The sequence below is a fragment of the Cetorhinus maximus genome, chromosome 3, assembly GCF_964194155.1.
Source record: "Cetorhinus maximus chromosome 3, sCetMax3.hap1.1, whole genome shotgun sequence".
NCBI classification, from domain to species: Eukaryota; Metazoa; Chordata; class Chondrichthyes; order Lamniformes; family Cetorhinidae; genus Cetorhinus; species Cetorhinus maximus.
In genome coordinates, this window is record NC_135881.1 from 65,452,002 (window position 1) to 65,467,729 (window position 15,728).

The 15,728-nt window shown below is 40.2% G+C and overlaps 1 protein-coding gene and 1 long non-coding RNA gene across 6 annotated transcripts in view; one reads left to right on the forward strand and one right to left on the reverse strand.

The window, feature by feature from the left end:
- Nucleotides 1-6,124, forward strand: part of LOC144678690 (ankyrin repeat and IBR domain-containing protein 1-like) — a 155,176-nt gene extending 149,052 nt beyond the window's left edge. For 3 of the 5 annotated variants that reach the window (XM_078538481.1, XM_078538483.1, XM_078538482.1), the window contains 2 exons: nucleotides 1,726-1,856; nucleotides 3,161-6,124. In XM_078538481.1, the coding sequence (XP_078394607.1) occupies nucleotides 1,726-1,856; nucleotides 3,161-3,892 (863 nt within the window). In that variant the 3' untranslated portion in view covers nucleotides 3,893-6,124. The remainder of the gene's footprint in view (nucleotides 1-1,725; nucleotides 1,857-3,160) is intronic. The other 2 variants (XM_078538484.1, XM_078538485.1) reach the window with 1 other exon arrangement.
- Nucleotides 304-15,481, reverse strand: LOC144678698 (uncharacterized). The gene is made up of 2 exons (XR_013576162.1): nucleotides 15,403-15,481; nucleotides 304-1,902 (listed from the first exon to the last, which is right to left on the reverse strand). It is a non-coding gene; the product is annotated as an uncharacterized LOC144678698 (long non-coding RNA).
- Between the last annotated feature and the right edge of the window lie 247 nt (nucleotides 15,482-15,728).

Here is a 15,728-nt window from a genome sequence, read left to right on the forward strand (position 1 = left end):
CACTGACGGTTAAATAGTACATTGAACTGGTCCCTACCTTTCACCAGTAGAAACTTGGTTCAAATCTGGGCAAGAGTGATGGAATTACAAACTTCACTCTGGCTATAAAGCTCCTATTAAAACTGAATTTAGATAGTGTCAGCCTAGTCTTGCTGATGCCGCAATACTAACTGTCTTTCATTTAAAAAACAATGTTACTTGCAAAATATGGAAAGCAGAAATTAAGCACTACCATAGTTGGAATATTCCTCCAAGCTTGGGTCTTGGGCACATTGTTGGGTAGTGTACAGGAAGCTTGAAGCATTCTTTTTCATGTTTTATTTAAAATTTAAATGTTTAATTACATCCACTCCTTCTGTTAACTCAAATTACAGTATATACTGGTTTTTAATCTTGAGGCTTTCTGTAGATTTGAGAAAATGCAAATTCCTCCTGGGCCAATTATTTCTGAAGCCTTCAATTCACACATGATGACAATGAAGCATACACTAACATTGTAATATTTAAGCTACTCAAATATAAGGGGTTAATTTGTCACAGTAATGTTGTCTCTAAATGTTAAAATAAAAGCCTAAAATGTGTAGTCATTTTTAAATTTAAAAAAACATTTCTGCTTCTCCTTGTCTCTTTCACAAACAACTTTGTGACAATTGCATGCACTAAGGGTTTGCTGAGGTATTTTCCGTTATAAAAGGGTAGATTCTAGTACCCAAGATCCTTAAGGAAATATCTTAGACCAATCTTTAAACAGTTCAGTAAAATAGTATTAGTCAGCAGCTGTGCTGAATAGAATGAGAGGAATTTTTTTTTTAAATGTGTTGCATTTATACTTCATTTTGTGCCACAACATCCCCCCACAGAAATCACTTGATCTCTGAGGCATTGGACAGATTCTACTTGAAAACTGATACTTCCCTTGTGGAAGCTAGTTACAGAGCAGCAGAAGTACTGGTAGTCACCTGCTCACAGTCAACCAAGGCCTGGCATTTAGTACTTGGAGACCTGAAGAAAGGAAATGATGCATTTTAACTCCTTACCCTGTAGTCTTGCATAGGGAAAATTGATTCAGGTCCACACTTGTAGTCTTTAGTCAGTGACATGCCTCCTGAAGTGTGTGTGTGTGGTGGGGGAATGAAGACAAGCCAGCATGACCATACTTCCAGTGATTAATATGTTCGAGGTTAAAAACTAGGTAGATGGGTGGGGTTCTGAGAGACACCAGTGGAACCTTGCCTGAGATGAAGTGAATTAATTTTTTTTTTTTAAATGACTAACAACAGCAGTCAGTTCTTTGTTTTATTCTGGAAATGATTATTGGTGAAGGTTTTTTTTTTGATTTTCCAATGCTCGTCAGTTCTATTTCCAGTTATACTGCAGGCAATGCCTGTGCTACCCGGTTTGAAACCGCGTTTTATTTTTGCAGTTACCAGCAGTTTTAATTCAGTTGAACGGTTGTTGAAGTAAATCTGGATGTTCAATTCAGATTAAAACATAAAGATGTCCCTGCAGTATATGGTTTAGTACTTTTTACCATGTTTATTTTAAGCAAGACAACTTTTCAATGCCAATTTTGACAGTTGTGGAAAATCATATTTGAACCATTACAAATCATTAATGAATTGTTCCATGGAGTAAACAGTATTCATCAGCATCCTTTTATATTTCCTTTCAGTCTAGAGCTAGATGAACTGTAGCAATTATATTTATTTTGTTACTTGTTTATAGATACCCATGAAGGCAACAGTAGGCGGCATGGTACTTCCATGGTGAGTTCAGCATCTATGAGTATTCTGCACAGCTCTTCGCTTCATGACTATACCCCTGTCAGTCATTCTGAGAATCAGGACTCTTTGCAGGTACCTCTCTTGGTGCAATCCTCTATCCTTCCACCATCTTGCTTTGCTGTATGTTTTAATAAGATAAAAACACAAACCTATTACATAGTTGTATTTTATTTTGTTTTTATTAATGTTCTATAATATATTATCAAATATTCAATAACTCTTAACTAAACATTTTTTAACCTATTCCGAGAATCCATAGAACCCTTTCACAATCTAGTTTTAGGCATGTAACTTTTTACAACAGAGTTTCAGATCAGTAACTTAAATTACTGATCTGAAATCTTATACCTGCTAACACAGAAACAGAAACCAAAGCTGAAGAGCTGTGACCTGGAAATTAACTTGATAACTTTCTATTAACTATCCCTCCTACAAAAAGTAAAAGCTGTCAAAAAGGGATTGCTATGATCGTGTATGTAGATTTTTCTAACAGATTGACCATTACAGCATTGAAGTAAAGTGGATACAGATTCGGATCCATTTGAAGGAAAATTTGGTATGGTGGTTTTAGTTTCGTTAGGTTTTTCCTTTTACTGACCACTTCATGACCTCCTATTTCTTTGAGTGTTACATGTCATCATAGTGCTATGCTGCCAGTTCTCTGCAAAGACTGCTCTACAACAAGGGGTGCAGGAGTAAGCTGAGGTTGAAGATTTTTTATAACTTGAATAATTAATCTTGCTGTCTGTGGATGGGTACCCACCTCTGTTCATCTCCCTGATGGTCAACTAAGGATGGTAGTTTTGCTGATGAGGAATTATGGATGCAGTACTTTGCATCATTACTTCAGTACATCTGTTAAGAGAAAGGTCTAACATTAGGCCATCCTACCTCATTGGACAAAAAAAACTCTTGGACAAACCCCTTTTCCTCGCAGCCCTATGTCATTATTAATAATTTGTCTGCAATTTACAAAACTTAGTATTGTTACTAAGGTTATTGGGAGTAGGCAGAATGTGGAGTTGAGGCCACAATCAGATCAACCATGATCTTATTGAATGGCGGAACAGGCTCAAGGGGCTGAATGGCCTACTCCTGCAAATTTGTACGTTCATATGTACTGAATGGTCATCTACTGCTCCTATTTTTTATGTTCTAATGTACAGATCTGAACTTGAAATATACCTGTATTTCTAATCCTGTTATACTGATTATGTGGTAAAACATACACTGTGGTTTGGGTGGTCTGTATTTCACTGATGAGATTCTACTCTAACAGCTCAAATAGATTTTAACTTTCATATATGAATATGTAGAATTAATCTGTTGATAAAGCTTTGGCAATTATGATGATACTGTTGTTTCCTTTTTGTTAGGCTTTGAGCTCCCTTGATGATGATGACCCAAATATCCTGCTAGCTATTCAGCTGTCTCTGCAAGAATCTGCACTTGCAGTGGGTGGTGAGCCACAAGAGTTCCTTAACAACGAGTTATCTTTAGGGGCCATTGGTACTTCTTTACCTTCAAGGCTCGATGCAGCCCAGAGAAGCACGGACAGTGCTCGAGCTTTGAGCAACTCCCAGCTGATGGATTTGGAAGACAGCTTGATGAGATTGGGTAACAGTAATCCCTACCCCAGCAGGTTTAGTAGCGCTCAGCCTTTTGATGTACAAAGTAGATTCTTTTCATCCCCTGAAGGTACTGAATCTACAGATGCAGACCCTGCCATGAATGCAAATCTCCTTGGTAATATCATGGCATGGTTCCATGACATGAATCCTCAGAGCATTGCATTAATCCCTTCAGCATCTACTGAAACTGACATAAACTCACAGCAACTCAGCAGTGCAGAGGAACAAGGATCAAGCAGACTTGAAGAGATGTTACAGAGCCTTCACGAGGACCATGCGCTGTTTGAAGCTACAGTCATGAACGAAGGTCGAGGAATCCAAGTTGATGAAGTTTCAGAAAATATTGGTGCTACAAAACCTGAGCCACAAGCAGAAACACCAGGTGTGAGTGACAACAGAAGTGTAATACTCTTGGGTGATGACTCCCAGCAGAATAACACGTCAAATGAATGGGAAGAACAAATTCATTTGGTGTAAGTGCAACAGTGTAGGTATCTGTTGCAGTCACTTATGTTGTGTCCCTTTAGCTTAGATCAGCATGAACCCTAGACTGACACAGAGTGTAGGAGGGCTGAAGAGCCCATCAATGATACAGGGAATCTGTAGAACATTTGAGCCCTCAAAAGGCTGTTGCAGTTAGTTATCAGTCTTGCACCAGTCCCTGAGTTTTTAAAGAAGAACATAAATCTTTTAGATCCTTGGTCTTTAACTTATTGTACTTAACAACTAGCAATTCTAAAGGATCTAAACTAAAGTAAAATTACTGATGACAGAAACACGAAAGTGAGGCTATCTTATCCTATAGTACTGTAGGTATCAATGAGAAATACACTATAGGGAGCCTGTTGGAATACTTCTAAACTGATTGCAAAGGAAAGTACGCACTGCCTACTACATGTGAAACGTGGTGCCAAAATTAAACAGTTGAAACCAAGTTAATCTAACTTTATTACATTCAGCTTGTGCCTGCACTAGTCTGAACTAATCAGAACTCTTTGGAGTCATCTCCTGGAAGTTGCATCTTTTTGTGGAAATAGATGCCAATTGGAACTCAAGTAGCATGGTTGCTGCAGAAATGTAGCTTGCGCTTTGATTTGTTAAGTGGTTGCTGTTTTAAAACAGTTTATTTAAAAAGGATCAGAAGTGGATACTAACAGGCGCACTGCGTTTGAACTCCACAGACACTTTATTGTAAGTGCAATCGTAGAGTCTTTTCCTCACTATAAAGAAGTATTCTATAAAAAGCACTGTCAGTGCCACTGGTCTTAAGACTTGAAATATAGGCCTAAGATTTCTTAAATGCAAAGCCATCCCTTATAGGCAAAAAAAATAAAAATAACATGAAAGCCACAACAATCAATGTCTGGCCTACTCAGTCAGTCCATCATTGTGCCTTTGCCTAACCCATATGGTTGGTTGCCACACATTTTTGAATCACCAGAGACTACCACTTTAAGATCAGACCAACACAAGTATGACTCTGAAATTACTTTAGCTTGATTGTTGCCAATTGTATTTTGGGAGGACAGTTTTGATTCAAATATTGGATAGTGTTCTGTGGAATTTTGTCACAGAATATTAAAATTTGATTGATGTACAAAAAAAAAATCAAGCTTTACCAAGCACTAAATCGTTATCTGGAATAAACTAATTGTGCTAACTTTTATTAGATAAGTTTTTTATTTGAAAAACCATCATGCTTTAAACCAAGTTGCTTTTTTAACTTGAAGAATTTAATTCAGTTTTTAAAATTTGGAGCTTAATAAATATAAACCATGCAAAGCCCAAGAAATGTAACTGGTTTAAGTTTGAGATGTTTCTCTTACAGTTTGGTTTTACCTTGAGTCAGTGTGTGACAACGTAGTGTTGTATTGAAGTAATTTCAGTTTGATATTGGAAATAAAAAAGATATGTTTTACATGGCATTGAATATGTACTGCAAAGTTGAGATATGTAAGGGTGTTGTATATGAAGTTAGTAGTTTTGTGGGGTTTTGTTTTTGTAAAACCATTGTTTATTTGTGGAATTTAACCATAGTCCATTCTATGTAATGTTGGCTGTGCATGGTTACAAGATCACTCAGATTCAAAATTGTATATTCTGTTACAAATTTTAAGTGTCTTGGATTAATTTGAAAATCAGAAAAAAAATTGCAGAACTATTTTTTAAGGCAATGGGAATTTTATAATACTAAAGCCAACTGTTAACCTTGATTTATCTCTACAGAAATGTTACTATTTGCACTTTCATAGTACTATACTTGATACATTCCCACTTTATATATGGATACAATAATATTTAGATGTTTGACCAATGCAAAGTATCATTTAAAAACTAACAGTTAAACTGTATAAAATTAATTTTTTGATTGGACATATTGTCTAAAGAATTAAAATCTGCCAATAGTTTAACTTTGTAATAGGGCCATCTACCAGAATTTGTGAAGAGCCTGTATTTTCATTTTCTCTTTCTTTCTCAAGCTCCTTTAATTCTGTTTTAAATTTTGCAAGTCAAAATATTCCTCTGAAGTCAAACAATAAAATTCAGTTCATTCTAATGCTGTTGGTTTCAGTGAAAACTGCAGTTCTATATTTACTCGCTGTCTTCAAAGTATAATTTTCTTTGGTTAAATGTAATATCATGGAAATGGATAGCAGTTTGAGCAACACAATTGTAAATTAATATTTATAATAAATTCACATTTCTGAACTTTTTATAGAAACTGTTAACATTTGTTGAACATTATCATGCTTAAATAGAAAATATGCTGGGCTTCCCTGATGTGTCTGAAAATTTATCCAATTAACAACTGAGCATATGTACAACGCTAGTCTCTTGCTTAGTCCCTCGAGACCACTGAGTTACCTAGTCCGAAATGAGGCATTGGTAGGGGCACTATAAACAGTCCTATTTCCTAGTTAGGAACTGAAAAAAGATCAGCCAGGGTTCTGGTCACTGTCTAACAACCTCTGGAAGTGAGCAATCACCTTGGATTTTTTGTTCCCCTATATACACAGATATGAATATATCAATAAAAGAGCTTTGATGGTCTAGTAGGTAAACATATCAGCCAGGAGTTTCCATTTTGGACACCATTGTCAATCTGGGCACAAATTACGTTAATTTTGCAGAGTGATTTTTTTCCCTCAAGTTATCTCTGAACTCATTTGCGTATTTCCAAGTATAAGATTTTCCATAAACTAGTGCAATCAGGCTGTTTTTTTTAAAAACAAACTTTTTAGGTTTTGAATTGAAAGATATTATCTTTTATGTTTAGGAGTAGTAACCTCATACAGTTTTATTAATGCAGCAGAAAATGGATTTGTGACAAAAATTAGGCATGTTAAATCAGTGTCTAGTCTACCACCTGTTAGTAACCTGATGTAAAATAAGTGAAAATGACTTTTCTTAAAAATCCATACGGAGCCCCTTACTAATTATAATATTGTACAGGAGTCAATATCTTCATTCATGGAATGTGGGCGTCACTGGAAAGGCCATCGTTTATTGTCCATCCCCAGATGCCCTCGAGAAGATGGTGGTGAGTGGTCATCTGGAGCTGCTGTGGTCTGAGTGGTGTATATAAACTCTCAGTGCTGTTAGAGAGGTAGTCCCAGGATTTTGATGCAGCAACAGTGAAGAAATGGCAATATAGTTCCAAGTCAGGATGGTGTGCGCCTTGGAGGGGAACTTGCAGGTGGTAGTGTTCCCATTGCCCCTGCTGCCCTTGTTCTTCTAGGTGGTAGAGTTCATAGGCTTCAAAGGTGCTGTCAAAGAAGCCTTGGCAAGATGCTATAGTGCATCTTGTAGATGGTACACACTGCTGCCACTGTGTGCCAGTGGAAAGGGGAGTGAATGTTTAAGGTGGTGGATTGGTAGGCTGCTTTGTCCTGGATGGTGTCAAGCATCTTGAGTGTTGTTCAGCTGTACTTTTCCAGGCAAGTAGAGTGTGTTCCATCACACTCCTAGCTTGTGCCTTGTAGATGCAGGACAGACTTTGGGGAGTCAGGAAGTGAGTTACTCACCGTAGAATTTCCAGCTTCTTACCTGATACCGTAGCCACAGTATTAATCCAGTTCAATGGTGACCGCTCCATCAGGATGTTGATTATACGGGATTCAGCGATGGTAATGCCCTTGAGTCAAAGGGAGATGGTTAGATTCTCTCGATGGAGACAGTCATTGCCTGGCACTTGTGTGGCACAATGCTACTTGACAATTATCCATTCAAGCCTAACTATTTTCAGGCATTGCATGGGGACACAGACTGCTTCAGTATCTGAGGAACTGGAAATGGTACTGAACACTAATCGTCAGTGAACATCCCTTTTGGATTGCAGGGGCAATGGGAACACCACCACCTGCAAGTTCCCCTCCAAGGCACACACCATCCTGACTTGGAACTATATATCCCTTTTGATGTGTTAGAGCGAAGGTCATTGAGGAAGCAGCTGAAGATGTTTTGGACTTTGACGCTGCCCTGAGGAACTCCTGCAGCAATGTCCTGGGGCTGAAATCATTGGCCTCACACCACGCTCTCTCCACGTCCCTTTGCTACCAGTTCTCCTGCTTTTACCTGTTGGCTCCTCGCACACTTAATTTCACAAACCTTAAATGACATTGGTTAAGGAGGTTCACAGTTGCTTGCCTTAATCACTCAGGTCTCAGACAGCTGGTTTCCCTTGCTATGCTATTATCAGTAACATGTCACCCAAAAAACTTTAGAAACTTTAAAAGTGTAAGACCAGATGTTATTTGATTCCATGTTTTAGCAAAATTTGGCCCTATATGTTTTATTGATGGTTAGAAAATGTGACCACTCTAATTATGCACAGCTGTCAAAGATAGGGATACAGCACTATATTATTTTTAAAAATTAGATCTAATGTTGTAGAGATCTATTTGACATTAGAAACCTGTGCCTCCAGACCTTAATGCTGTGAGGGCCTCCCATTCCCCCACCACTCGTTGTTAGACATCAGTATGCCATGAGTGAGCCAAACTCCACGTTCCTCCATCTATTTCTGCCAAATTTCAGATTCTCCTCTATAGTTCTGTTAAATTCAAATTATCCTTCCACAGTGATGCCCTTTCAAAGGACCCATTCTGTCAACCCCCAAGCAGTCTGCAAATGTTGTCAAAAACTCCATTGCTATCCCATTAATGGCTTTTTGCAGCTTAATTTCTTAATATCAGACATTTAACTCCAGCTGGTACTTGTACATAGTCTTGTTTTATATTAACTTTAAAACTGATAAGGGGTAAATATATATATATTGTGTGAAATAAAGAAAATTTGTTTACAGTTTTCACAAATAATATGCAGAGCTGTAGAACCCAATTGCCAAAGCACTAGTTAAAAAATCCCTGAATATCATTTAATAAAAACAGAATTTGATTTATTCAGCCACAATTAAAAAAGGGAGACAAAAATTAATGAGTGATAGCAAATAAAGCAGATGAGCTGAGGGCACAGATTGACAGATGGCAACTTGATATCATTGCTATAACAAAAACTTGGCTTAAAGAGGGGCAACAATGGTAGCTCACCATCCCTGGATATAGAGTTTTCAAGCAGGATAGAGAGAGAGGGGGATAAAAATGGTAGGGGTGTAGCATTATTGGCTAAGGAATCAATTAGAGCTGTGAGGAGGGATGATACGTTAAATGAGGCCATATAGGTTGAGCTCAGAAATAAAAAAGGAGCAGCCACACTGCTAGCAGTGTACTATAGGCCTCCAAAGGGTGAGAGGGAGATGGAAGAGCAATGTAGGCAAATTTCTGAGTGCAAAAACAATAGAGCAATAATAGTAAAGGACTTCAAATACCCTAATATCAACTGGGATACGAACAGTGTGAAAGACACAGAGGGCACAAAGTTCTTTGACCCATTCAAGAGAATTTTTTTGGCCAGCATGTAACAAGCTCAGTAAGAGGGGGCGCAATTCTAGATTTAGTCTTAGGAAATGAAGCTGGGCAAGTGGATGGAGTAGCAATGGGTGACCATTTTGGAGATAGTGACCATAACACAGTTAGATTTGGCATCATTATGGAAAAAGACAAAGATAGAACAGGAGTAAAAATTCTAAATTGGGGATGACAAATTTTACGAAGATGAGAAGTCATCTGGCAAAAATGACTCGATACAGCTATTTGAAGGAAAATCAGTGACCAAACAGTGGGAGGCATTCAAAAGCGAGATTCTGCAGGCACAGTGTGGACATGTCCTCACAAAGAAAAAGGGTGGTACTGCCAACTCTAGAGCCGCCTGGTTATCCAGAAGCATACAGGCCATGATAAAGCAGAAAAAGAAAGCTTACAACAGTCACAAAAAACTTTAATACTGTAGAAAGCTTAGAGGACTATAGCAAGTACAGGGGTGAAGAAAAAGGAAATTAGGAAGGCAAAGAGAGGATATGAAAAAAATTGGCAGGTAAAATTAAGGAAAATCCAAAGTATGTTTTATCAGTACATTAAGAGCAAGAGGATAACTAAGGAAAGGATAGGACTTATCAGAGATATACAAGGTAACTTTTGCTTAGATGCAGATGTGGGCAGGGTAGGGTTCCTAATGAGTCTTTTGTCTCTTCACAAAGAGGGATGATGCAGACATTCTAGTTAGGGGAGGAGTGTGAATTAGATAATGGTACGATTATCATGAGGGATTTTAATCCACGTATACACTGAAATAACCAGACGGACAAAGTTAGTGTAGATGACAAATTCATGCTTTTGGAATAATTTCTTTGATCAGCATGTTGTGGAGCCAACCAGGGAGCAGGCTGTACTAGACCTGGTATTGTGCAATGAGATAGGATTTAATTAATGACCTCATTGTGAAGGCGCCCCTAGGTAGCAGTGATCATAATATGATTGAATTTTACATTCAGTTTGAGGCAGATAAGAGTAGGTCTAAGACTAATATTTTAAACTTAAATAAGAGCAATTATGAGGGCATGAAAGCAGAGCTAGAGAAAGTGAACTGGCAATTTAGGTTAAGGGAAAGGTCAATGGCAACGTAGTGGCAGACATTTAAGGGAATATTTCAGAATACACAGAATAGATACATTCCAACGAGAAAGAAAAATTCCAAGGAGAGGGCTCATCATCCGTGGTTAACTAAAACGTTAAAGATAGTATCAAACTTTAAGAAAAAGTATAAAATTGGACAAAGATGGGTGGCAGGTCAGTAGATTGGGTGGAATATAAAAACCGGCAAACAATGACAAAAAGATTGATGAGGGGGAAAATTAGAGTACGAGAGAAAGCTAGCTAGAAATTTAAAGACAGGTAGTAAGAGTTTCTATAGATATTTAAAAAGAAGAGTTAACAAAGTGAGTGTTAGCCCTTTGAAATTGAGTCTGGGGAGTTAATAATGAAAAATAAGGAGATGGCAAATGAATTGAACAGGTATTTTGCATCAGTCTTCACTATAGAGTATACATCCCAGAAATGGCTTTAAGTCAGGATTTGAAAGGGAGGGAGGAACTCGAGAAGAATCCTACAGAGGGATATAGACAGGTAAAGTGAGTGGGCAAAAACTTGGCAAATGGAATATAATGTGGGGGAAAATGTGAAGTTATGCACTCTGGCAGGAAGAATAGAGGAGCTGAATATTACTTAAATGGAGAAAGACTGCAGAAAGCTGCAGCAAAGAGGGATTTTGGAGTCCTTGCGCATGAATCCCCAAAAGCGAACATACAAGTTCAGCAGGTAATAGGAAAGGCAAATGGAATGTTGGCCTTTATTTCAAAGGGAATGGAGTATAAAAACAAGGAAGTCTTGCTAAAACTATACAAGGCACTAGTTAGACCACACCTAGAATACTGTGAACAGTTTTGGTTCCCTTATCTAAGAAAAGGTACACTGGAATTGGAGGCAGTCCAGAGAAGGTTCACTAGATTGATCCTGGGTATGGAGGGATTTTCTTATGAGGAGAGGTTCGGTAGGTTGGGCCGGTACTGACTGGAGTTTAGAAGAATGAGAGGCGACCTTATTGAAACATGTAAGATTCTTAGGGGGCTTGACTGGATAGATGCTGAGAGGTTGTTTCCCCTTGTGGGAGAGTCTAGTATTAGGGGGCATAATCTCAGAGTAAGGGGTCGCCCATTTAAGACAGATGAGCAGGGATTTCTTCTCTGAGGGTAGTGAATCTGGAATTCTTTACCGCAGAGGGCTGTAGAGGCTAGGCTTTTAAGTATATTCAAGGCTGAGGTAGACAGATTTTTAATCAGTAAGGGAATCGAGGATTATGGGAAAAAGGCAAGAAAGTTGAATTGAGGATTATCAGATCAGCCATGATCTCATTGAATGGTGGAGAATACTCAATGGCCTACTTCTGCTCCTGCGTCCTGTGGTTTATGGTCTTATGGGTCCTGGGTGTATATGTGCATAAGTCATTAAATGTGGCAGGGCAGTTTGAGACAGCAATTATTAAAGCATACAGGCTTTATTAAAAGGGGCATAGTGTACAAGAGAAAGGAGGTTATATTGAGCTTGTGTAAGACACTCGTCAGACCTCAGCTGGAGTACTACATATAGTTCTGGGCGCCACATTTTCAGAAGGTGTGAAGGCATTAGAGAAAGTGCAGGAAAGCTTTACAAGAATAATTCCAGGAATGAGAAACTTCAGTTATGAAAATAGACTGGAGAAGTTAGGACTTTTATCCTTGGAGAATAGAAGGCTGAGAGGAAATTTAATGGGACGTATTCAAAATCATTCTAGTTAAAGAGGAGTGTGAAATATTAGATACAATAAGCATAGTGAGAGAGGATGTACTGGAGGGACCAACATCCTTGAAGGTGGATGAATCAACAGGGCCAGATGGATTGTATCCCAGGCTGTTAATGGAAACCGGGGAGGAGATAGTAGATGCTCTGAAAAAAAAAGAAAAAAATCTGTTCTACGGGCTGTTCCCAGGGACACACACCGAGACAAACATCGACTGCAGCTGGAGGATCATCAACTCGGTGAAAGACGCGCTTTGGTCTGCCCGAAACTTGTTGGTCTTCCAGCACAAAGAGTTGTCCCCGACCGATTGTTGCGGACTGGCACAATCCAAAGTCCAGGACTACGTGCTGAGGGACGCACTAAAGCTTGGGGCAGCTGCCGCAAAGGCGCAATGGGGAAGGGTCGCTGTCTAAGACCTTTCTACCACAGCGCACCGAGAGACTGGGAACTGTTTAGAGCCCCTCGGGCTGTACAGATCAAAATGAAAGGCTGTAAATGATTGTAATACTGTTTGTACTGATGCACCTGGTGATACATTTTGTAAAAGTTTAACCTGGATTGTACCCTTGTAATGTTGTGTTGTGTAATGTTGTGTTTGAAATGGTTTGGAATGTGATTGAAGATATTTTATGAATAAAGTATATTTTTACAAAAAAAAAAAAATCACTTTCCAATCCTCACTAGATACAGGCAAGGTACCAGAGGATTGGAGGTCTGCGAACATTGTACCATTATTTAAAAAGGGTGCGAGGGATAGACCAAATAATTATAGGTCAGTCAGTCTGACTTCAGTGGTGAGCAAATTATTACAATCAATTCTGAGAGACAGGATAAACTGTCACTTAGAAAGGAATGGATTAATCAGGGATAGTCAGCATGGTTTTGTTAGGGAAAGGTCATGTTTTACTAATTTAATCAAATTTTTTGAGGTAACCAGGAGAATTGATGGGGGTAGTGCAGTGGATGTTGTCTACATGGATTTTAGGAAGGCATTTAGACCATAAGACATAGGAGCAGAAATTAGGCCATTCGGCCCATCGAGTCTGCTCCGCCATTCAATCATGGCTGATAAGTTTCTCAACCCCATTCTCTTGCCTTCTCCCCGTAACCTTTGATCCCCTTACCAATCAAGAACCTATCTATCGCGGTCTTAAATACACTCAATGACCTGGCCTCCACAGCCTTCTGTGGCAATGAATTCCATAGATTCACCACTCTCTGGCTAAAGAAGTTTCTCCTCATCTCTGTTCTAAAAGGTCTTCCCTTTACTCTGAGGCTGTGCCCTCGGGTCCTAGTCTCTCCTACTAATGGAAACATCTTCCCCACGTCCACTCTATCCAGGCCTTTCAGTATTCTGTAAGTTTCAATCAGATCCCCCCCTCATCTTTCTAAACTCCATCGAGTATAGACCCAGAGTCCTCAAATGTTCCTCATATGTTAAGCCTTTCATTCCTGGGATTGTTCTCGTGAACCTCCTCTGGACCCTCTCCAGGGTCAGAACATCCTTCCTGAGACACCGAGCCCAAAATTGCTCACAATATTCTAAATGTGGTCTGACCAGAGCCTTATAAAGCCTCAGCAGCACATCCCTGCTTTTATATTCTAGTCCTCTCGAAATAAATGCCAACATTGCATTTGCCTTCCTAACTACCGACTCAACCTGCAAGTTAACCTTAAGAGAATCATGGACTAGGACTCCCAAGTCCCTTTGCACTCCAGATTTCTGAATTCTCTCCCCATTTAGAAAATAGTCTATGCCTCTATTCTTCCTACCAAAATGCATGACCTCACACTTCCCCACGTTGTATTCCATTTGCCACTTCTTTGCCCATTCTCCTAACCTGTCCAAATCCTTCTGCAGCCTCCCCACCTCCTCAATACTACCTGTCCCTCCACCTATCTTTGTATCATCTGCAAACTTAGCCAGGATGCCCTCAGTTCCTTCATCTAGATCATTAATGTATAACGTGAAAAGTTGTGGTCCCAACACTGACCCCTGCGGAACTCCACTAGTCACCGGCCGCCATCCTGAGAAGGACCCCCTTATCCCCACTCTCTGCCTCCTGCCAGACAGCCAATCTTCTATCCATGCTAATACCTTGCCTCTAACACCATGGGCTCTTATCTTTCTGAGCAGCCTCCTGTGCGGCACTTTGTCAAAGGCCTTCTGGAAGTCCAAGTAGATAATATCCATTGGCTCTCCTTTGTCTAACCTACTCGTTACCTCCTCAAAGAATTCTAACAGATTTGTCAGGCATGACCTCCCCTTGATGAAACCATGCTGACTTTGCCCTATTTTACCATGCACTTCCAAGTATTCTGAAATCTCATCCTTAATAATGGACTCTAAAATCTTACCAACGACCAAGGTCAGGCTAATCGGCCTGTAATTTCCCATGTTTTGCCTCACTCCCTTCTTCCCACATGGCAGAATGGTCACAAAAGTAAAAGTCCATGGTATACAGGGGAATGTGGCAAGTTGGATCCAAAATTGGCTTAGCGATAGGAAACAAAGGGTAATGGTTGATGGATGTTTTTGCGAATGGAAAATGGTTTCCAGTGGCAATCTATAGGGCTCAGTGCTGCGTACCTTGCTGTTTGTTATATATTAATGATTTGGACATAAATGTCGGTGGCATGATTGGGAAAGTTGAAGATGGAACAAAAATTGGCTGTGTAGTTAATAGTGAAAAGGATAGGTGTTGTCTCCAGAATGATAATGATATCAATGGTTTGGTTGAGTGGGCAGAAAAGTGACAGATGGAATTCAATCCAGAGAAATGAGAGGTAATGCATCTAGGAAGAGCCAACAAAGCTTGAAAATCGCAGCTATGAGGAAACATTGGATAGATTGGGGTTGGTTGTTTTCCTTGGAACTGAGGGGTGACCTGATTGAGGTGTACAAGATTATGAGGGGCCTAGATAGAGTAGACAGGGATGCCCTCTCTCCCCTAGCAGGGAGATCAATTACCAGTGGGCACAGATTTAAGGTAGAAGGATTAGAGGGGACACGAAGAAGAACTTCTTCACCCAGAGGCTGGTGGGTATTTGAAACTCGCTGCCCAGTTTGGTGCAGGAGACCGAAATCCTCAACTCAGTAAGTGCATGACGAGCTCAGGCTGTTACCAACAAGGCCAGACGGCAAGGATGGGATGTGGATAAGATACAGGATGACCACAGTACCCCAAAAGTCAGAATTTCCAAGAGAGAAGATTGTAATAAAATTCAGGTACTTAAGAATATGTGAAGCAACTAACTGGAGGGAACGAATGCGGCGGGCGTAGCCTCCCGGTCCCCCCGCTGCAATGGGTCGGTCCTTCCGCCGCTAGAGGTCGCGGCGGCCTGTCGGTCCTCCCGCCGCTAGAGGTCGCGGCGGCCTGTCGGTCCTCCCGCCGCTGGGGTGAGGGCGCGACGGCCTGTCGGTCCTCCAGCCGCTAGAGGTCGCGGCGGCCTGTCGGTCCTCCCGCCGCTAGAGGTCGCGGCGGCCTGTCGGTCCTCCCGCCGCTAGAGGTCGCGGCGGCCTGTCGGTCCTCCCGCCGCTAGAGGTCGCGGCGGCCTGTCGGTCCTCCCGCCGCTGGGGTGA